The 22,263-nt window shown below is 39.5% G+C and overlaps 2 protein-coding genes across 4 annotated transcripts in view; one reads left to right on the forward strand and one right to left on the reverse strand.

Annotated features, from left to right (window-relative positions):
• Window positions 1–964: 964 nt before the first annotated feature.
• Window positions 965–4,701, forward strand: LOC136849865 (oplophorus-luciferin 2-monooxygenase non-catalytic subunit-like). 2 transcript variants are annotated; one of them, XM_067123354.1, is made up of 4 exons: window positions 965–2,028; window positions 2,996–3,151; window positions 3,882–3,983; window positions 4,503–4,701. In XM_067123354.1, the coding sequence occupies exons 1-4, from the start codon at window positions 1,413–1,415 to the stop codon at window positions 4,640–4,642; spliced, it is 1,014 nt and encodes a 337-aa protein (XP_066979455.1). In that variant the 5' UTR covers window positions 965–1,412; the 3' UTR covers window positions 4,643–4,701. The 2 variants fall into 2 exon arrangements, with proteins under 2 accessions (XP_066979455.1, XP_066979456.1); XM_067123355.1 differs by lacking the exon at window positions 2,996–3,151 and having other exon boundaries at window positions 1,261–2,028.
• A 4,728-nt stretch (window positions 4,702–9,429) lies between these two features.
• Window positions 9,430–22,263, reverse strand: part of LOC136849864 (glycoprotein-N-acetylgalactosamine 3-beta-galactosyltransferase 1-like) — a 33,945-nt gene continuing 21,111 nt past the window's right edge. For both annotated transcript variants that reach the window (XM_067123353.1, XM_067123352.1), the window contains exons 3-7: window positions 21,361–21,710; window positions 20,323–20,480; window positions 14,589–14,745; window positions 13,106–13,248; window positions 9,430–12,302 (exon numbers count right to left, since the gene is read on the reverse strand). In XM_067123353.1, the coding sequence (XP_066979454.1) occupies window positions 12,129–12,302; window positions 13,106–13,248; window positions 14,589–14,745; window positions 20,323–20,480; window positions 21,361–21,710 (982 nt within the window). In that variant the 3' untranslated portion in view covers window positions 9,430–12,128. The remainder of the gene's footprint in view (window positions 12,303–13,105; window positions 13,249–14,588; window positions 14,746–20,322; window positions 20,481–21,360; window positions 21,711–22,263) is intronic.

Below are 22,263 nucleotides of genomic sequence, written 5' to 3' on the forward strand. Positions count from 1 at the left end.
CCATCTCTATTTATGTGGTCGTTATCCCTTTCATTCAGTCCCCCCCTACGGTTATGGAACGTCCGTCGTGTACCAATCACGTTGATGCGCTTGATGTTTTCCCAGAGATATATTTGGAGATACGAGGAGGAAGGTTTTTCTTGTTTGCTGTTTTGTTTGCTGGTTTTTTTTTCTTATTTCACTTTCCCCTGTTTGTGTTACGAGAATGAGACTGTAACTTGTTTGCTTTTCATGTTTTGGCGTTTAGGCTGCTTTAGAAGGAGGCCGTAACATGTTTACTTAAGTGTTTTTGGCGTTTAGGTTACTTATTGTACTATTTTTTCCGTACAATCAACTTCCGGCGTGGCTTGTTTTGTCTCGCAGGAAGGAGACGTTCACTTATTTACTTGTTCTTAGTATTTTTGCAACCTTGTTTCCGAGTTTTTGGGAATAATTCTGTCACTTGTTTGCTTGTAAAGTTCCTTTTTTTTTTTTTGCAGTTACTGTCACTACATTCAGATTTACATTACTGTCTGTATAATTGTATTTTAGATAACCTTTCCGTTCCCTATGCAAATTGTGTGCAATAAAAGTAAAAGGCTTAGCAAGTTACTTCTCAGTTTTTTCAACTCTTCAAAATATGTAACACACTCTACCTTTCTGATGATACCTTTCTGACTATTATAATTGATATTTATGGGGGCCACTAGAAGCTTAAATCGGTATCTACATTCTTCCGAGAGTCTAATAAAAAATTTACAAAGGGTATTAGGATGGACTTCCGGTTAAATTCATCTAAACTTTGACTAAAAATGTAGGCTTATTATTAAAATTAGATCGTTGGCTGAGCAGCAGTTTTAAGCACAAACGCTATTTGATTGACTGATCGAGTGCCACCAAATGGCACGACGGAAAATAAAGATTGCTTCCTTTGTAGCTTGCTCTGAAAATTTCAAGTTTGGGGAATGTTCGAAAGTTTTGCCTCATTCACAAACTTCCCTTGGCTGAGGTCGGTTCAGTTTTCTAAAAGCTCCTTATCGTTAATTTGCTATATACTATTTTTCTTGCATGTTTTACCGATGAAAAAAGGTATTATCATTTTGGATTTATTTAGTTTATTCTTGTCCAAGGGCATGATAGTTTAGACCGTATGGACACGATATAAATACAGTACCTATTTTACGTTATAGCCGTCAACCACTTTGGTAATTTTGACAACTGTTCAGGTGGTGTTTACAAAAGGCATTGTCTGAGGTGTTTTCGTTTTCGCCCCAAATTCCAAAGAGCATTCGGGTGAAAGAACTTCTACCCCTCAGTCTAGAGTAGGTTGACTCGAAGTGACAACCGATTTAACCGTTCTGCTATCTTGAGGGAGGCGTTTTGTGGACTTTTGTGTTTTAAAATATTAGTGTCTGGCTAGCTTTAGCTACAAGATGATTTGCCTAAAGTTTATGCTTGTGGTAACAAGCATCTTAACGCACGTCGAAGGCGCCTCAGGCGTTACTCCAATTTGCCCTTCCGAAGAAGAAATTTTCCCTTGTACCTGCGAGGTCGATTCGACCTCGCTTTTGAGACTGGACTGCTCAGACGTGGCGAGTGAAAACGAGTTGAGCATGATATTCAACAACGAGCTCCCCACCAAGAACTTCCATTCACTGAAGATCACGAAAAACGATAAACTGAAGACCTTACCGAAGGGCGTCTTCGGTAAGAACACATTCGAAGAGGTCCTCTTCATCGAGGGCGCTCTCGAGGTAGTCCAACCTGAAGCGCTGATCGGCAGCGCTTCGACGCTGAGGAAATTGCAGATCAGAAGTCACAAATTGAGGAGTTTCCCCTTCGGGGAGGTAGGATATTACAGGAACCTCTCGAAGCTCTACCTGGGTAACAATGATTTGGATTCTTTCCCGAGGATCGTCTCGACGTCCTTGAAGGAGTTGAATTTGGCCCAGAATCCTCTGAAGCACATACCTGCTGGTGGGTTGTACGGGATGCCGAATTTGAGGATAGTTTACCTTTATTCCTGCGAGATCGCCGAAGTTCCTGCAGGTAAGAATGAATTTAGTGGTCTTATTTATTTTTTTATATTAATGCTGTTGTTTTTTGGGAGGTTTTTGATTAAAATGCTGCTGGAGATATTTGACTAAAATATTTCGGGCTGTGCAAAATTAAGTGGTTTTTTTTAAATTTAATTTGTTACCTTAGGGTTTTTACGAGACTTTTTTGTAAGGGGAATACTTGTGGAGATTTTTGCCTAAAATATTTCTGACTGTGTAAATTAAGTGGTCTTTTTTTTATTTAATTTATTGCCTTAGGTATTTTTGGGGGGGCATTTTTGGTAAGGGAGATACTTGTTTAAAATATTCCTGATTCCTGACGGTGGCTTGTTAGATTGTGTATGTTTTTTTTTATCAAGATCAAATGCAATTCCAAAAGTTGTGTATTAACGTGTGAAGTGAATGACATACGCACTAACCGCAATCATGAACTCTTTCCTCTCGTGTTTGGCACAAATAAACAAATATTGGGCATGGAACCATGACTTGATAACTTATTTTTAATTCATAATTATTGTGATCGATAGTTAACATAATTCTCAATATTTTATTAGGATCATTTTGTCGTGCAGGTATGGTTAAAAGCGCTGGTAGTCTTGAGAACTACTTGAGTATGCTCAAAAGTAGATATCTCATATTTCAAGCAATGGAACCCCCTAAATATTTGGCCCTGCAAAGTATTGTCATAAATGCTGTTATATTTTGACAGATTAGTTTTATTTACAGTCTTCTCAGTCGATTTAACTAATAAGAGGCAAGCCTAATGTAGACTGTGGTATTGCATTAATTAAGAGTACCTTGTGATTGTGAATTCAAGAGTAAGTCTTCTGAGAGCAGGCCACCAGTTGCCCCTATTTGTATGCTTTAGGCAAATTTCTTCTGATAATGACTGACTCTCTCTCTCTCTCTCTCTCTCTCTCTCCTGTACACAAGAAGTTTCAAGAGCCTCTTTTCAACAGGAACATTCACTGGTTTGAGGAACCTGTTTTACTTGACTCTGGCCGACAACAAGCTGACTGAGATTCGCCCCTACTCCTTCGAATTGCACACCAAAAACGGTCGCCTCTTCCTCACGTCGAATAACATTAGTAAAATTGCTAAGAATTCGATCAATGGTAAGCTTGCCCCTCGTGTTCGTTGAAGGTTGCGCCAGTGTCAAGTCTGACTGCGTGGACTAATTAATTGCCCTAATAGTTTGTTGAAGACTGAGGTACTGTCAAGTTTGGCTGCGTGGAATAATTAATTGCCTTAGTAGTTCGTTGAAGATTGCGTCAGTGTCAAGTCTGACTGAGTGGAATAATTAATTGCCTTAGAAGTTCGTTGAAGATTGCGTCAGTGTCAAGTCTGACTGCGTGGAATAATTAATTGCCTTAATAGTTTGTTGAAGACTGAGGCACTTTCAAGTTTGGCTACATGGAATAATTAATTGCTTTAGTAGTTTGTTAAAAGACTGCGTCAGTGTCAAGTTTGGCTGCGTGGAGAAAATAATTGCTGAAGTTGTTACACCGTATATTTATTTGAATCTGTGGTACAGAAAGTTAAGATAACAAAGAGCAATAGACAGGTATCAATCTACAGTTTAGTAACCTCTCTTTGTAACTGGGAAAAGCTTAACTTTATTCCCTGACATGAAATTTAGAATAGATTATGTAGCCTTTTACTTCACCTGTTGCTGACGACATGGTTCTTAAACATGAAAGGATCAAAATGGCTTAAACTAGCTTATATCAGATTATGTATACTAGTCCATTTCCCGTGACTGAAAATTAAAATCTAATTAAAATGACCACGTGTTCAAGAATTTAATGAATGACTGCAAAGAAAATTATCTTGAAATCTTTGCAGGGGTGTCGTATTTCCTCAACATGAACGAAAACAGCGTCGTTTTCCTCGAAGAGGAGATTTTCAGGCCGGTGTTGGAAAGGGGAGCCCACCTCTCTATTGAAAGTTAGTAAAATCAGTTTTGATTACGGAATTTAGTTAGTCAACTTTAACCTTAACCTTAACTAGGACTTGAATGTCTAGAATAAATAAACGGATATTACTGCCTTGAAAATCTAATGATTAGAAACTATTCATAGCAGCATGAGTCTCAAAACTGAGGAGCAAATCCACAGTCATGTAACTGTACAAACATATTCGTGAATAAAACTATACAGATACAGGAAGCTTTAGAGAATCTGTACTGTTCTCGGAGATCTGTGTATATGGCTTTTTGAATATATTTGTACGAGTTATGTAACTGTGGATTTGTTTCTGCAACATAATGATTACTCAACTTTTCAAAGTCTTACACGTGTGTATTAGTCAACTGGGCTGGGTTTTTTTTCACTTTTGTTACTTGCACAAACAGTTCAATAGATACAGTCCATTTGTGTAAACGCGAGAACAGATAGTTCAGTAGAAACAGTCCAGTGGTTTACCATACATTGTTCAATAGCTCACTAGAGTTTTATTTTTCAATAGGTAACCCTCTGGCGTGTGGTTGTGACATCGCCTGGTTAGTCAGAAGCCCAAATCTCTTGGCAAAGGTCGAGGGAAGGTCTGCTTGCAGTGACGGCACTCTGATAACTGAACAGGATCCTACTGACTACATAATGTGCTGAGTCTTCTTTCAGTAGTTAGTGTGCGGAAGAGTAGATGAATTTACAAAAGAAAAAGACAATTTTTATTAGATTTTATACGTTGGCGTTAGTCTGCTAAAGATTGGATCAGTTACAAACAAAAAGGCATTTGTAATAAGATTTTATCTTTAAATTTGCTCGAGTCTTAATTTTTAAAGCTGCAAATTTTTTTAGTTAGTTTCAGGTATTTCGAACTAAATCGTAGTTGAGGATTTTAGCTGAAAATTGACGATTTAAAAATTTTTATATATATATATATATATATATATATATATATATATATATATATATATATATATATATATATATATATATATATATCTTTTAGATTTGTTCTAGTCTAAGCTTGTATGATCTCAGTTAAGGTACTTTAGGTATTTCAAACCAAATCGTGGTTGATGATTTTATCTTATTGAAGCAAGGTTTTTGCAATGTGTACGTTTGAAGCCAAATAAAACTAGCACCAAGCATTTTACTTTTGTCTTTACCCATCCGTATTTATTTAAAAATTTAAAGGTTTTTGTGATCAGCGTGTTGAATAAACAGCCATTGTGAAACGGAAATCTCGGGCAGTCTCGCGAGTTATATATAAATAAAGTTTTATAGTGTAAATCACACTGTACTTAACAGTATGTTGAACAAAACTCTTGCAGAGCTTCGTAAGATAATCAGTTATTGTATGATTGCGATAGCAATATTTGAATTGAATGATAGATTGCGATATCCATCGGTAAAAATGCTGATGGTAAACGAACGCTAATTTGTTAAAGTCTCCCCAGTATTGTACGGCTGGCTATAATAGAAAACGTACTATTTATGAAGGGGTGACTATGTGTAACCGCTATCCTAAGACTCTCTGAGAAGTTACCTCGTAGTGGCGATAACTGCTGCCTGTGTACTATTCATGAATAGGTTAATTTTCGACTGTTGTTAGTGTCAACAGGACTATAGGCCTATGGCCCACGCTGATGATTCATTAAAAAGATGCTACCTGGATGTGTGTGAAATAAAATTACGGTATGAAATGTCCATTTTTATGAAATTTAAGTACCAGATGGAAATTGGAAAACTGTTAGACAGGGTAAGCTGAATACAATACAACTATAGGACTATCGAAATAGATCTTGACGTACTGAACCAACTATGCCAAGAACAAGATTTGGTTTTGATAGATTTCTAATATTTTTTATTAATGTATATAATACGTGTCTGGATTTTGAAAGGGAATTAGAAGTTTGGTATGTTATCAATAAGAACTTTACTCGTTGTGTTTCAGATGTCCAGAGATTCTGGCTTAAGCTGTGTATACAGTGTAGGCCTATGTATGCTATACAGCGTTTTTATACATATTCCTGGAGGCTTCACTTTTAAAACTTCAAAGCTTACCATGCATAAGATTGTTAGCTTTCGGTTAATGTGAACAAGGGGTTACGAACAACTCTAATTGACTTTTTGCTATGAACAGCATAAAAGGCAACTTATGCACGTAAATACAATTTTGTTAAAAGCTCTCATTCCATTCCGCTATTCGTGTTTGATTATTAAAAAGGTTTTAAAAGCTTTTCTCTCTGAATCTTTGGTACAGATGTTTAAATAAGTTCCGTAAGCAAATTGGACAACTTACGAACGCGCTTATGGTGACGTTGAATGATGGAAAAGTTAAAAAAAAAAAAATTACAAATGTCGGGTCCTGTAAATCAAAATTGCTGCTGATATTTCAGTTTTGTTTTTCAAGAAAAAAATCTTAATCTGGCAATCTTGTAGGTGGGTATTACCGTCAGTGTACCTCTCACGATGCACCGTAAGCATTACTCAAGGTTCTTTGCAGCGTCCCTTCGGCCCCCTAGCTTCAACCCCCTTTCGTTTCTTTTACTGTATCTCCGTTCATAGTTGCTCTCTCTCTCTTCTCATCTTACTTTCCACCCTCTCCTAACAATTGTTTCAACATTATTTAAATTTCTGACCTCATAGGTCCCGGCGCTTGGCCTTTGTCCTAAATTTTATATTCCAGATAATCTGGCAAATTTTATCTCTGGATAGGATCAACATTTTCACAGGTTATTTTTTTAGTCTTAAGATTACCGTAGAGTTGCTAAACATGTTTTAAGTTTGAGCACCTGGTGTCAGTTAAAATCAGCTCATTACCAGAGAAAATATTAGATCAAAAATTCTATCTTGAAGTTCTAAAGACGATTGAAGACTGTTCCTGTACTGATGTATAAGAACTAGTACAGACTCAAGAGCACTTCTTGAAGTTCGAGAGTTGAAAAGGGCCGGGTTATGTAACTAGTACGTAGGATTCTGTTTGATTGCTAACTCTCAAACAGTATAATTTCGGCAAATTATAAGCCACTCATATGTTCATGTCAGTCTTCAGTCCTGCATCAAAGTTAATTGTTAGACAAAGTGAATAAATTGGTATTCATGCAGTAAGTGCACTTTTTAAAAGAATGCAGAGAACCATTACAGTTGTAATTCCGTACAAGGGGTTAATTGCGTAAAACCCTTAGCCACGGTTCCGGTAGGAGGGTAGTACGGTCAGTGCATTTTGCGTGGTGCGCTGTAGGCATTACTTCCGGTTCTTTCCAGCTTCGTCCCCAAGCAGCAACGTTTTTCATTCCTTTTACTGTACCTCCGTTCATATTCGCTTCTGACTTTCCACCCTCTCTAGCAGTTTTTTCATAGTGCAACTTTTAAGTTTTCCTCCTGCTGCACTTTTCAAACCATCTTGCAGGCTATTTCTCTTTCAGCATTGTATGACCCCGTAGGTCCCAGTGCTTGGCAGTTGGCCTAAATTCTATATTCCATTCCGTAGTCGCAGTGACGATCAAATGAGTCTTCGTTTGGCATCACATTTTAATGGAGTTAAAACCACATTTTTTTGTACAATAAGTGGAGTTTTATTGCAGTATTTTTTCACAATATATTCAAAATGTCTAACCTTAAGAAAAAATTAAATTGGGGTATTATACAAAATTGTATAGAAGGCAAAACACAAATTTGTCACTCATTGTAAAACAAAATACGCAATGCACTGGGAATCACTCAATTTGCTAGGTAAAAAAACATGTATTATATATATATATATATATAATACATATATATATATATATATATATATAAGGCCAATCATCATTACCTTCACAATGAACAATTTTAATTTACTACTTTGTACTACCTATGTATACAGAATAGGAATTCTTCATTTCATGCCCATTTCTATAAAGGACGTGAAAATGTCTAAAAGCTAAATCACAGTAAAACTCTATACAGATAGATTCTATGGCACGCCTGAATATATATAGAGGAGAATATTTATGAGTGAACAGTGCGGAAGTAGATATATAGAAATAGGTGGGATTGCAGTGGGTGCTAACTTTTCTTGTGGTGTGGCTGTGTCTGTGAAGTTACCATCCCATACTCCTTTCCCCACCCCACTCCCACTTCCCAACCCATCACATCACCTTTTATTTATTCCTTTCTTTCTTCTATATCCTTCCTCCCCTTTACAATAAGTGAGACTGTAGGGGTGTGTAAATATCATTGTGGTGTGGTTATTAACTTTGAAGTTACCGTCCCGTTGTAAACCGCCCCCCCCCCTCACCCCGCCTACCACTAACCAACCTATCACACCTAACTTTTACTTTACTTATTTCTTTCTTCCTTCCTTATGTATCCTTTCTCCCCTTCACGATGAGTGAGACTGTAGTGGGTGTGTAAACTATCGTTGTGGTAAGGCTATTACTCCCACTTCCCAACCCATCACAACTAAATTTTATTCTTCTTTGTGTCTTCCCTCCTTAGAACTTTCCTCCCCTTCGTAATAATTGAACGTAGTGGGTGTGTAAGCTTCCGTTGTGTCGTGGTTATTATTACTTAGAAAGTTACCATCCCATACTTAAACCCCGCCCCTTTCCCCCGTCCTCCCACTCCCCAACCCACCACAGCCAGCGTTGTTGCAAATTCTGATCATCAGCCGAGGGTCGTGAATATCGAGTGTTGCCGTCGACGTCTCAAAGTTATCGTAATTTTCTGCCGTAAATGTGAGTTTGTAAATTGTCTCTTAAAAGCTCTTTCGGCAGAGTGCACGGTCCCCTTTTGTTTAAAGTGCCGCAATGGTAATGTAAATGGCCCTGCACGACATTTGCTGGCAATGTGTGATTGAGTACAGATTGAGTTTAATGCACGCTGAGCTTCGGGTTGTGAATTTGGCGTCGGGGAATTTTGCAGAAATAGCTATAGAGAGAGAGAGAGAGAGAGAGAGAGAGAGAGAGAGAGAGAGAGAGAGAGAGAGAGAGAGAGAGAGCCAGCAAGTGTTCGCGCCTGTGTAAGAGAGAGAGATTGTGTGTGAGAGAGTGGGTGTGTGCGTGTATGAGAGAGAGAGAGAGAGAGAGAGAGAGAGAGAGAGAGAGAGAGAGAGAGAGAGTTGTATGTGTGTTTGAGAGGGAGATTTGTGTGTGTGAGAGAAGAGTTGTATGTGTGTAAGAGAGAGAGAGATTTGTGTTTGTGTGTGTGTGAGAGAGAGAGAGAGAGAGAGAGAGAGAGAGAGAGAGAGAGAGAGAGAGAGAGTTGTATGTGTGTGTGTAAGAGAGAGAGAGAGAGAGAGAGAGAGAGAGACTCCTTTTACTTACTTAAGCATTTATTGATATTTCTGGCTTGCTCAAGGGATTCTGAGCATAAACCTCATGCCAGTGTTTTAATCGCATTCTCCTACCACGATCATTTTAATGACGAAGTTGCACGACGTCGCATTGGGTCTATTAAAACAGTTTTGTACGTGAATTACAAAAATTTTAATTACCGATTCTGAATGAGAAATTAAATTCGATTTCTGTGTCACTTGAACAAAAAAAAAAAAAAATCTTCAGACCTGTACTGAAAATTCATTGACACCAACCAGCTTCCTCGTTTTAACTGAGACTAGATCCTGGAATGCAATACTTTTGCCCACTTTGACAAGATCTGACACTGCAACACTGTCGCGTGCAATCGAGCAGCCACTTTCCTCTCTGTAATAAAACATTCGGTTCTGTCACGCTATGGAAAACGAACAGCGCAAAAATAAAATGATTTGCAAATATCTTGTCTGCGTCAGTGGGTGCCGTTTGTGTCATTGTCGTTTTGTGTCAGTCGTGGGGTCTTATGGTATATTTAGGGAGTCGTCCTAGTATAAAAGTCCTAAGGCCTCCTGGTGTATTTCCGAAGGATTCTTGTTCTTGGTTTATGTCCTAAGGCCTCTTGGTAAATATCCTAAGGCCTCTTGATATACATATTTTAAGGCTTCTTGTTGTATGTCTTAAGGCCTCTTGGTATATATATTCTAAGGCCTCTTGGTATATATATTCTAAGGCCTCTTGGTATATATATTCTAAGGCCTCTTGGTATATGTCCTAAGGCCTCTTTGTATATATCATAAGGCCTCTTTGTGTATGTCCTAAGGTTTCTTGATAAATATATTCTAAGGCCTCTTGGTATCTGTCCTAAGGCCTCTTTGTATAAGTCCTAAGGTCTCTTGATATATATATATAAGGCTTCTTGGCATCTGTCCTAAGGCCTCTTTGCATATATCCTAAGGCCTCTTTGTATATATCCTAAGGCCTCTTTGTATATGTCCTAAGGTCTCGATGTATATATTCTAAGGCCTCTTGGTATCTGTCCTAAGGCCTCTTTGTATATGTCCTAAGGTCTCGATATATATAAAAGGCCTTCTGGTATCTGTCCTAAGGCCTCTTAGTATGTGTCCTAAGGCCTCTTAGTATCTGTCCTAAGGCCTCTTGGTATATGTCCTAAGGCCTCTCAGTATCTGTCCTAAGGCCTCTCAGTATCTGTCCTAAGGCCTCTCAGTATCTGTCCTAAGGCCTCTCAGTATCTGTCCTAAGGCCTCTTAATATCTGTCCTAAGGCCTCTTTGTATAATTTCCTGAGTCATAAAGCACGACAGTTTTATTTATATTGCAAGACGGGAATCGGTGAATCCTTTTCCAAAGCATTTAAATAAAGTATGTACGTATAATCATTACACTTTACATTTGGAGAAATATCTTCTCCCATTTCTCCAGTACTAGAACGAAAATATATAATTTTGATTATAGATTTTTCGCAGCATTTGCGAATAAAATAAAACTTGCACTGAAGATTAAAGTTTAACATAATTATTCCCTTCGCTGGGACCCCGAATAAGCGTAAGGTTTCAGTTTCCTTAATTAGCTGAAACACCTGAAAGAAATTAATCACTCAATCACAGAAACTTTACTCAGGTACCTCTAGCAATGATGCATTCTCCATAGTCTTGGCTAAAGAATAATCGATGTCTTAACTGCCTAATGCGAGGGTATATACTTTCAAGATCATACTGCTTGTATTTCACTTTCGAAGAGCAGTTCCTAAAATTATTAACATACCTGTAAAATACTTTTAAATTAATACTTTTTACCTCCCCAAAATCATAAGTAAATGCTGAATAATTTTATATTTCAGGGTTTTACCTGACCGATCTCCCAAAAACTGAATATCTTCGCCAGGTGATATAAAAGAGACCACTTCTAACACGAATTTCATGAAATCCTTGGCCAGTATAGAGGCAACATTACGAGCCTGGAAGGTTTCTGTCACCTGGGAGAAAATTATCACTCAGTTATCAGTATCCTTCCAAAAGGATTAGGTTCTTGATTTCACGGTACTCATCAGCAGTGTCCTGCGAAGTTTGAATGTGGTTTAACTTGGCACCTGTATCTGTGCATGTTTGTTTTTGCGTTAGCAGGCTACACCAAGAACTGGGGAATAGAATTTCTTCAGTTTTAGTCTATATTTCCATCATGTGACATTTTCAAGAGGATTACCTTCCTGGGAGAAATCAGTTCAAGTGTTTGACGAATTGGAACAGAGGGGAACTACTCAGTTCTTACGCCAACTCCTCCCAAAAGGTAATCATCTCGTAAGGAACCTTTAAAATATAAAACTGCCAAGTTTCGGTAAATTCTGATTAGCCTTTGATGAGGTATTGACTAACACGATCTCACACAATAACAGACTGTAATTTCCGGCTGTTTCCATGTCCTTGCCGATACTACCCATCTTCGCCCAGCAAAAGTCTGACCAAGAGAAGTAGCAGCTCACTGAGTCTAGCCTTTCCATACCTTGCCGCCTCATTGCAAGAAAAAAAAAAAAAACTTTAGTCTCTCCAAGACAGCTCACTTGAGTCCAGTAGCCTTTTCGCAAAAAAACATTAGCCTCACCAAGATAGCTCACTGAGTCTAGTAGCCTTTTCACAAAAAAAAAAAAAAATAGTCTTCAAGACAGCTCACTGAGTCTAGTAGCCTTTTCACAAAAAAAATTAGCCTCCCCGAGACAGCTCTCTGAGCCTAGTAGCCGTTTCACAAAAAAACATTAGTCTCTCCAAGACAGCTCACTGAGTCCAGTAGCCTTTCCGCCGAAAACGCGAGTCTCTCCAAGAGCCCCACGGCCCATCATCACCTCAGAGTCCTAGTCCCATAGTCGCTCGTGTCCCGGTCGAGTTTTTGGAAGGTATCCAAGCGATCCGAGTTGTAAGGATTGACGATGTAGAGGAGGTAGTAGAGTAGGTACATCGTCGGAGCATCCACGTAGTGGAAGCTGATGACCTCGTCGCTCATCTCGGAGTAACCCTGGGGTAGGAGGAAAGGTAATGGTGAGTTGTTAACTGAACGACGTTAGGAGACGTAGTGATCGTTAGACTTAGGCAGTGATACATTTTAAATTAAAAAGCGTTGCTAATTTACTTGGTACTAACAGAGACTAGGGTACATTTTAGTTAGAGAGAGCTGCTGTTTTACCAAATAGACCAGGATAAATTTTAGTTACAAAGAGCTACTGATTTACAATACACTACCAACAGAGACTAGTGCTGAGAAAATATCTTGGTTTTGGCAAGCAAGAAGTTGGTTTGCTTGAAGTTGGTTTGTTTGATATATAACAAATTTCAGTAAGATAAATATGAGAGTTCAGGAGTTGAATAGATTGCTATATTGTAGAAGGAAGAAGAATTAATGTCTAAGGCTACGATGTAATGCAAAAAAAAAAAAGAAAACTGCTATGTGTGCAACAGACAAGGATGATGATCAAGCTGGGGGTAAGAAATTGAAAAAAGTATTAATTTTTGCAAATTGGAAACAAGATTGTTACTGAATACTTTAACACGGGGGCTGATAAATAAAAACATCAGTTTTAATTTATGAAGTAAATTTACTGGTAAGTTGGCGATGACTTTAGAAATGTATATAAATTTTTGAAAATAGGAAACAAGATTGTTACTAGATACTGTCACACGGGAGATAATTGATAAAAACATTGCATGGTTTGTGCTTGTTAAAGTACCCAACCTTCGCATTAACTGAAAGAAAGAAAGAGAAGAGAGAGAGAGAGAGAGAGAGAGAGAGAGAGAGAGCTTGCTAGCCCTCCGATCACTCACGAATTTGTAGGGAAACACGGACACCTTGTTGAGCCAGAAGTGAGCAATGCGATTGATTTTCCTGGGATCGACCAGTTGCTGGGGCGGGTAGACGTTGAACCTCTGGCGTTTCAGGCGGTCACGTGAGTCCAGGAACTCCACACCTGTTGCGTGTAAAGAGAATTTGAATTCTGGGGGTTTCAGTCGGTTAACCAGACGCGCGGAACTGACTTCCAAGGGGTGGTACTTTGGCTTGTTATATTATAGTATCTACGCGTCACCTACTCCGAGGTGCTAGTACTAAACATGACGGAAACTCAATGGGACGCCGCGTTTTAGTACTAGCCCCTTGGGTATCAGAGATATCGTTTATTAATGTAATTTGTCTACCACACGATATAGAAATGGGTGTATACAATACTCTGAAGAAGGTTGTTAGCCTTCATATGATAGGACAGTATATGAAGAGGTAAAAAAAAAGAAAATACTAGATAAATTGTTAGTAATGCAAAATCAGTGAGTGCAAAAGGCATTTCTTAATACCAAAAGACTATAGTTTTGTACTTGAAGACGCCATTCACCATTATATATCCTGGTATTCTGACTTAATTAAAATTAATTGAATGAAATGGAACAAATATGAAAATATAAACAAACCACTTCACGTGTCTCAATATAGAATCACGGTCTATACGGTGTATCTCGGTCCGGGAAGTAAAACATTTATCCGCAAAATGGAGGTAACATTTGCTTGACCTTTCCACCACTAGTTTACTTTCCCAAACCCATGATAAACCTTTAAATAATTCTGTATTCTATCGATCTGGACACCAGCCTCACTTACTCCTTTTCACTGTCTTAGGAAGCCGAAGTGTTTGGTTTTATAGCCTAAATTTCATGATTTATTCATTCGATGTTCAAAGTCAAAAGTTTTGAGATATGTATTTTATCGTTTCATCAAACTTTAAGCCCGTATTGAAATGTGCTCCTGTGTGCGTGTGTATGTGTGTGTGTGTGTGTGAGAGAGAGAGAGAGAGAGAGAGAGAGAGAGAGAGAGAGAGAGAGAGAGAGAGAATTTCAATCAGGGAGAGAGAGAGAATTTCAATCAGGTGAGGCAAGGATTACCCTGCCGAAACCCTATTTAAATAATGTCATTTATTGTTTTCTTCTCTCTCTTCTCTTTCTTCTTCTTTTCTTTCTCTCTCTCTCTCTCTCTCTGCCTGCTACCCACCATAGTCAATTAACTACCTGGTATACAATTCATGCCTAAGTCAGCATACTGACAATGCATTTCACTGGACAATCTGATCCATCCTCGTCTTATAATCACACCACAACAGAGAGAGAGAGAGAGAAAGAGAGAACTTCAGGTACACTTCTTGGTGTCTAAAGAGAAGACGTTCAATTTGCATCATACTTTACATAGAGAGAGAGAGAGAGAGAGAGAGAGAGAGAGAGAGAGAGAGAGAGAGAGAGAGAGAGAGAGAGAGAGAGAGCGAATTACCTAAATACGTGAGGCAGTCCGCCATATTGACGTCCTCGTTCGTGCCCAGGTTCAGGTTCTCGTCACACGCCCTCGACCTGAGTCCTTCCTCCACGAGTTTCCTGACGGCGCCTCTGCTGAGGACGTACCCGGCTCCCCCGTTGAGATAAGTTGACCCCTGTGGGTAGAATAGAATATAGAATTTAAAGAGAAATTCAGAAAAAGAAATGGTAGGGGTTGCAGCTACTGGCCCAAGGGATGTCGCAAAGAACCTCAAGTAATGCCTACTACAGTGCACTAACCTCAGCGCCCCCACCCCATGGGGTGATCCCTGGAGGTGGAAGAGAGAAGGCACTATTATCAGTATTATTAATATTCAGCGATGATAGTCATCGCTGGTCTTCCTATCATTGCTATCAATTGATTAAAACTGTTATCAGCAACATTATGGTATTCTGTGTTCTAATCATCATGGTTATAATGGTCGTTTTTGCTTTCATTATTTTTTGTCATCATCATCATCTTTGTCTTGGGTGCAGTGACGTAAATCCTTTTTGTTAAAGAAATCAAGCAGATGGAGACATATTTATTTTAACCCTCTTGCCTAATATAAGTTATAAATGTCATGATAAATATTTGTACGTATAATTGCAATGACAAATATCTTTATACATTTTTTATTTTAATAACCGTGTTCTGGCCACTGAGGTATATTTATTGGAATTGGAAAACGAATATCGCCAACACTTTATTTACGGACAATGTGATGATTTTCAGTTGTCTGTAAAAGAAAACTCTTGTGCCGGCTTTGTCTGTCCGTCCGCACTTTTTCTGTCCAGCCTCAGATCTTAAAAACTACTGAGGCTAGAGGGCTGCAAATTGGTATGTACAGTAGATCATCCACCCTCCAGTCATCCAACATACCAAATTGCAGCCCTCTAGCCTCAGTCATTTTTACTTTATCTAAGGTTAAAGTTAGCCATAATCGTGCATCTGGCAACGATATAGGACAGGCCACCACCGGTCCGTGGTTAAAGTTCCACGGGCCGCGGCTCATACAGCATTACACCGAGCCCACCAAAAGATAGATCTGTTTTCGGTGGCCTTAATTATACGATGTACAAAAAACTCGGTTGCGCCGTGTTTCTTCGGCTCAATTTTTTGCTTGTCCTTTCATTCAAACAATCCAATTTTTTATTCGCCACTGTTTGAAGGGAAAGGTCTGGACAGTGCTAGGAGTACAGGAATACACAATGGCAATACCAGCCTCCTTTGTGTGTGCTTTCCTGCTCCTTGAAAGCAGCGCCAGACTTTGGTTAAAGACGGTTTAATGACTCTTTTTTTTCAAGTGACCCAATATTTGCCTCCATTTCGTTAAAGAGGAAAGGTCTGGAAAATATTAGGAGCACGAAACAAATGCACAATGGCAATACAGAGTTGCTTTGTGTTGGCTTTTCTGCTCGTTTATCAATTAGGGGGGTTGGGGGGGAACTCTTGACTGCAAGTTATATATAGTTTATCTAGTTGCAAGTCACGCGCCTGATGGAACCACTTGATAAGGAACCTTGTTGCAGATATGGGTTGATACCAAGTCAGGTAGATAAAGATTTAGTTTCTGAATGAATATGTGGTGAAATAGGATTATATTTATTTTTATAAGCTGAATGACGTAAGAAAGGAGTGTCTAATGTGTGACTGCACCCCAGGGGGGGCGGGCTGTGTAGGACTGGGAAGGCCCCCAAAATAGTAATTTATTGGTGGGGCTGAGAGACTTAGGACAAGCTATTGAGTAGCTTTTGTCCGTGGGAGCGTGGGAAGAATCAACACGACGGTATTCCGTCAAGCGTAGCACGATACTAATTATAGATAATGAGTATACATAGCCATGAATGTATAAGGAGCGAGTCCCCTTGGTGAAGTAGATGAATTGAATCGAATATAGAATTTAGGCCAAATGCCAAGCACTGGGACTTATGAGGTCATTCAGCTCTGGAATGGAAATTGACAGTAAAAGGTCTGGAAGGTGTAACAGGAGGAAAACCTCAAAGCAGTTGCACTATGAATCAATTATTGTTAGGAGAGGGTGGAGGTTAAGATGGAAGAAAGAATATGAAGGGAGGTACAGTAAAAGGAACGAAAGGGGTTACAACTAGGTCCCGAAAGCACGCAGCAAAGAACCTTATAAGTAATGCCTACAGTCCACCACATGAGGTGCACTGACGGCACTAACCCCCTACGGGATTTGGTAGTTCTTCGTTGGGCGAGTCGGTAGAGTTGTGGGCTAGCACTCGCTAGGCCCGAGTTCGAGTCTCCGGCCGGCTAATGAAGAATTAGAGGAATTTATTTCTGGTGATAGAAATTCATTTCTCGATATAATGTGGTTGGATTCACAATAAGCTTGGTCCCGTTGCTAAGTAACCAAATGGTTCTAGCCACGTAAAATAAGTCTAATCCTTCGGGCCACCCCTCTCTAGGAGAGCTGTTACTCAGCTCAGTGGTCTGGTAAAACTAAGGTATACTTAACTTTAACAGGGTTTGGTGGGGTAGTGCACCGTAGGCATTAGCTAAGATTCTTTGCGGCGTCCCTTTGGTACCTAGCTGCAACCCGTTCCATTCCTTTTTACTGTACCACCGATCATATTCTCTTTCTTCCATCCTACTTTCTACCCTCTCCTAAAAATTTTTACTGTTTCCCTTTCTGCGCTGAATCACCTCACCATAGGTACCAGCACTTGGCCTCTGGCGTGGATTTTTTATTCCATTCCATTCATATAAGGAGTGAATGGATATGTACCTAACTGGCCTTAGAGAAGAAAGGGTGACTGTGCTGAGTGACTGCAATGCAAAAGTAGTTGGTAGAGAAAGAGAAGGTTCTGTTGATGGGTTTGTTTGTCATTTCAGGAGGCAAAAAGATTTAAGAGGAGCATGTGAAAATAATATATAATCTAAGTGGTTTGATTATTAGGAATAAATAGCTTCAAAACAGGCACTGTCTTGAGCTGTACTTAGGAAATAGAACTTAGGAAAGAGAAATTGTGAAAAAATTTTTTGCTTAATTTTGTTACTTAAGAGCAGATGGAATAGGGAATTTGATGGACAGCATGGTAAGCTTTTGTAAATATATTGTAAATAATCTTTGGAAATGATGTCCTCACAGAAAGCTTTGAAAGGAAATACGTCTTCAAATGAAAGGAACTTACGAACAACGCAAAGAAAAACAACGCTCTAGAAGAGCGTTGGACGTTATTATGATGAATATTAGATGAAGGCTGATATGAAAGTACATGTCTTGAGTCACCCAGTGTTATCCTCTAGTGTATCTTTAAGCGTTATTACTATTTAATTCCGCCATCATTCTCTGCCAACCCCTTCCCCTCCCGCGACCCCCAGGCTCTTCCCCATCCCCCCCACCCCACCTTCAGTTATTGTAAACACTTTACATACATCGATCAACTGGTGTACAAATTCATCTTCGTCTGCCGGGAAGGAGTAAATATGTTGCTCGTTGTGTTTATATATTTAGGGAACGTAAGAAACTTCCCTTTTTTGCCGTAATGTCCATATTTCATTCGGCTGAAGCTTCCATTGCATGGATAAAAATATGTTTGTTCCTACACAAATACAAACCTTCGGTCTTTACATACAATTAGCTTTTATGGAAAGACCTTCAGGTTTGTAAGTTAGGTAGAATGCAAATTGCTTTAAAATGTTCCATTAAGCGAAATGATTATCGATTAGAGCGAACGGTATTTACGGTATGTTAACTTCACCTGTGGTGACGGGTAATGAAAGGTGAATGTAGATTGATAAGGAAGGAGAACTGAATAAATGAATAAATGTTTATCGGAAGGCCGCTGTGAAAGACGGTACGTTTTGTTGGGCACAAGGTCAGTCTAGGACAGTGGTTTTCAACCTTTTTGTGCCCATGGCCCATTTTTGGCATCCCTAAATACTCTTGGCCCGCTGCCCTTCAGAACTGTGTAATGATAATAGAATTATTATAAAACATGTTCAGAAATCTTTATTAGTTTTACATTTTCATTTATGGAAATTTTTTTCAGAGCGCTTTATTAGTTATACATTTCCATTTATGAAAGACCGCACTGGCCTGCATTTACTGTAAATGATTTTTCATGTTAAATACTACTTTTGAGATGTCCGTGGCATGGCCCACACTCAGAACTGCCCATGGCCATGACCCACAGCTTGGAAACCACTGGTCTAGGATAGAGGACAGGGAATAATATGAAAACAAAGACTGTGGTTATATAAAATGTTAAAGTTCTTCGTCATGACTCTGACAGAGGCTGGATTGAATACTTCTTAAGGTGTCCAAGGCACGCAGCAGCACTTTCTCACTACCTCAGCGCTTAGCCTTCGACCTAAAGTCTATATTCTATTCTATACTCTATCATAAAATATATAAGAAAATGTTCATTAGCTGTGATGAAAAATAAAAAAAAACCATTCTCGCTCATTGCTTATGCTCAATATGAAACAAGTAAAAAATGCGCCGAAGTCTCTTCTGAATAATCGAGTTTTCTGTACAGCGTACAATGCTGTATGTGCCGTGGTCCATGAAACTTTCAGCCACGGCCCGGTAGTGGCCTGTCCTATAGCGTTGCCAGACGCATGATCATGGCTAACTTTAACCTTAGATAAAATAAAAACTACTGAGATTAGAGGGCTGCAATTTGGTATGTCTGATGATTGGAGGGTGGATGATCAACATATCAATTTGCAGCCCTCTAGTCTCAATAGCTTTTAAGATCTGAAGGCGGACAGAAAAAGTGCGGACGGACAGAACGCCATCTCAATAGTTTTCCTGTACGGAAAACTAAAGGGTATGGTTGGGAGGGGCCAAGATGGCTTGTTAAATTTCCGAAAGAGTATCACCATATGGAGAACTTACTCTTAAGAAAGCGAGAGAGAGAGAGAGAGAGAGAGAGAGATAGAGAGAGAGAGAGAATGTGTATGTTGTTTGCGTGTCAAATCGAGAGGCGACGATCGAATCGAACTTAACAAGAAGGAATTACTTGTATTTTCGTTTTCAGTTTTGTTTTACTGTTACTTTCTAAACGTACGTCACAACCTTCTTCACTACTGAGGATGATTAGAGGCTTAAACGGGAAATTTATAGGCTTTCGATAAGACGGAACGACTTGCGTTGTGATCCGTGTTGGGGGAGTGGATAATCCAGATAAAATTTTTCTACTAGTACAGGATTTGTATTGACCTACTTTCTCATTGAATTGCTGATAACATTCTAGTTATCATAATTAATAACGGTTTAGAATAAGAGAGAGAGAGAGAGAGAGGGGGGGAGTCGTTATCAACTTCTGTGGTCATTCAAAGTAAACCTCAATACAGAAAGACGGGAAAATTAGAGAGAACGCTGCCAAGTATATGGTCGGTAAGGGAGGGAACTCATAGCTCTGAGAGAGAGAGAGAGAGAGAGAGAGAGAGAGAGAGAGAGAGAGGTTATGAGTGATGGGGAAATGAATTAGCAGTGACGTTCTGTGCAAAGTTGTAACTCATTAAAGCAAATATATAAATGTGCCCTAGACTTCCATATTTCTGTCTTCCTTATGTCTACAGTAAGTGCCCTTCATACCCAGGCAACAGACAGTACCCTACAGTGCCTTCTCTCCCTCAGGCAATAGACAGTACCCTACCCTTCCTAAGGCAATTGACAGTACCCTACATCAGGTAAACTAATCAACGGAACTTAATGAATGGAAAGTGATTGAATTACCCGGTCCCAAGTGGAGAGGTGATTCCCAGTGGCTTGTGGTTCATCTGGGTCTAAGGATGCGACAGCTGCCTGCAGATTCTCCATCACAGCGAAGGTATCGTCGTCAGCCTTGAAGAACCAGTCGTAGTCATCGCGATGGTTGTACGCCCATTCGAAACCTGAAATACGAAGGGGGTTGGGGGGGTAAGTCATGAGTAAAAAGGTAAAAATGTAAGTGAATTACAGGTTTTAAGGATGCTCTTGGGTAGAAGAGTCTTTTGAATCATTGCTTCCTCCCTCTGCTTTCTCAAGAGTTTTTGCGCCCTGTGTGATTCAGCACAGCTGCTTCTGTCATTAACATAGTCATGAGTAAAAAGGTAAAAATGTAAGTGAATTACAGGTTTTAAGGATGCTCTTGGGTAGAAGAGTCTTTTGATTCATTGCTTCCTCCCTCTGCTTTCTCAAGAGTTTTTGCGCCCTGTGTGATTCAGCACAGCTGCTTCTGTCATTAACATAGATGTATATCTATGAAATCCAAGAGGTAGTTGCTTTTGAGATGCCTCATGTCTGAGGAAGGCTGAAATGGTGAGAGATAAGGATTCTTGAAGATAAAGTAGAATGCTTATCATGTGGGCAAAGATGCGCCAGATTGGTCTAGAGATGGTTTGGTCACGTAGGGAGAATGGTACGTGATAGGCTGGTGATCGGGGTACATAATTTGGGAACTTTGTGGAGGAGGACAGGAAGATTTAGGAAGTGTGAGCTGACAAAACGAGATGGAGATATGGGTATTTCGAGATATAGGTATCTATAGATATGGGTATCTACAGATATGGGTATCTACAGATATGGGTATCTATAGATATGGGTATCTGTAGATAAAGGTATCTCGAGATATAGGTAACTATAGATATAGACATCTCGAGATATAGATATCTAGAGATACAGATACCTACAGGTATGGACATCTAAAGATATAGATATCTATTAGATATAAAGAGATATTTCGGGGTAGCGTACTGTTAGAAGAAGCATTCGATCACAAATCCACCCACATACCTTGTTTCACTTTCCCCCACAGCTGGCGATAGGACGACGCCCCCGGCGTGAGGATAGTGCGAGGCAACCTCACGTCCCTCCTCGTCGTCAGGAACACCGAATCGGTGCAGTGGCGTGCCCAGGTCACGGCCACATGACTGGCCCTCTCGTCGTGGTAATCAGGCGAGGTCACGATCAAGCACAGGATCCTGGGAGTTCTCCGATCTGCTTCCAGACTCGGCCTTACTTCCTTCGTCTCTCTCCTCCCGGCGGCGTCTCCCGCGGGGAGGGCGTTCGGGCCTGCTCTGCCTTCCTCGGGCCGTTGCATGATTGGTAGGGACGGGTCTGGGAGGAGGAGGACCAGGTAGTCGCTGGTGGGGGGGGGAGAGGTGACCGAAATTGGCACTTTAGGTAAGGTTTTTTTTAAGCATTCATGATTGGTACGTAATAAAAAAATTAAATAGAACAGAAATGAAACTTTCTATGATAAATCAGTAACCTTTAACATTTTGTTTTGGATGAGTAACATATAAATTTTTCTATAGAATCACGTACTCATTAATTCTACAAAAGTAATTCACTCACTAATTCTGCAAAAGTAATTCACGTACTCACTAATGCTACAAAAGTGATTCGCCTACTCAATTCTACAAAAGTAATTCACTTACTAATTCTACAAAAGTAATTCACGCACTCACTAATGCTACGAAAGTGATTCACGTACTCAATTCTACAAAAGTAATTCACGTACTCAGCTCTACAAAAAGAATTCACGTACTCATTAGCTCTACAAAAAGAATTCGCGTACTCAGCCCTACAAAAAGAATTCACGTACTCATTAATCCTACAAAAGGAATTCACGTACTCACTAGCTCTACAAAAAGAATTCACGTACTCATTAATTTTACAAAAGAAATTCACGTA

The sequence above is a fragment of the Macrobrachium rosenbergii genome, chromosome 21 (genome assembly GCF_040412425.1).
Source record: "Macrobrachium rosenbergii isolate ZJJX-2024 chromosome 21, ASM4041242v1, whole genome shotgun sequence".
NCBI classification, from domain to species: Eukaryota; Metazoa; Arthropoda; class Malacostraca; order Decapoda; family Palaemonidae; genus Macrobrachium; species Macrobrachium rosenbergii.

What these genes read in the sequence shown, in the direction of transcription:
- LOC136849865 (XM_067123354.1), top strand. Translation starts at nt 1,413, where the DNA reads ATGATTTGCCTAAAGTTTATGCTTGTGGTAACAAGCATCTTAACGCAC. An exon ending in GATCGCCGAAGTTCCTGCAG is followed by an intron (nt 2,029 to 2,995) that starts GTAAGAATGAAT and finishes TCTTTTCAACAG; the next exon opens with GAACATTCACTGGTTTGAGG. An exon ending in TGCTAAGAATTCGATCAATG is followed by an intron (nt 3,152 to 3,881) that starts GTAAGCTTGCCC and finishes AAATCTTTGCAG; the next exon opens with GGGTGTCGTATTTCCTCAAC.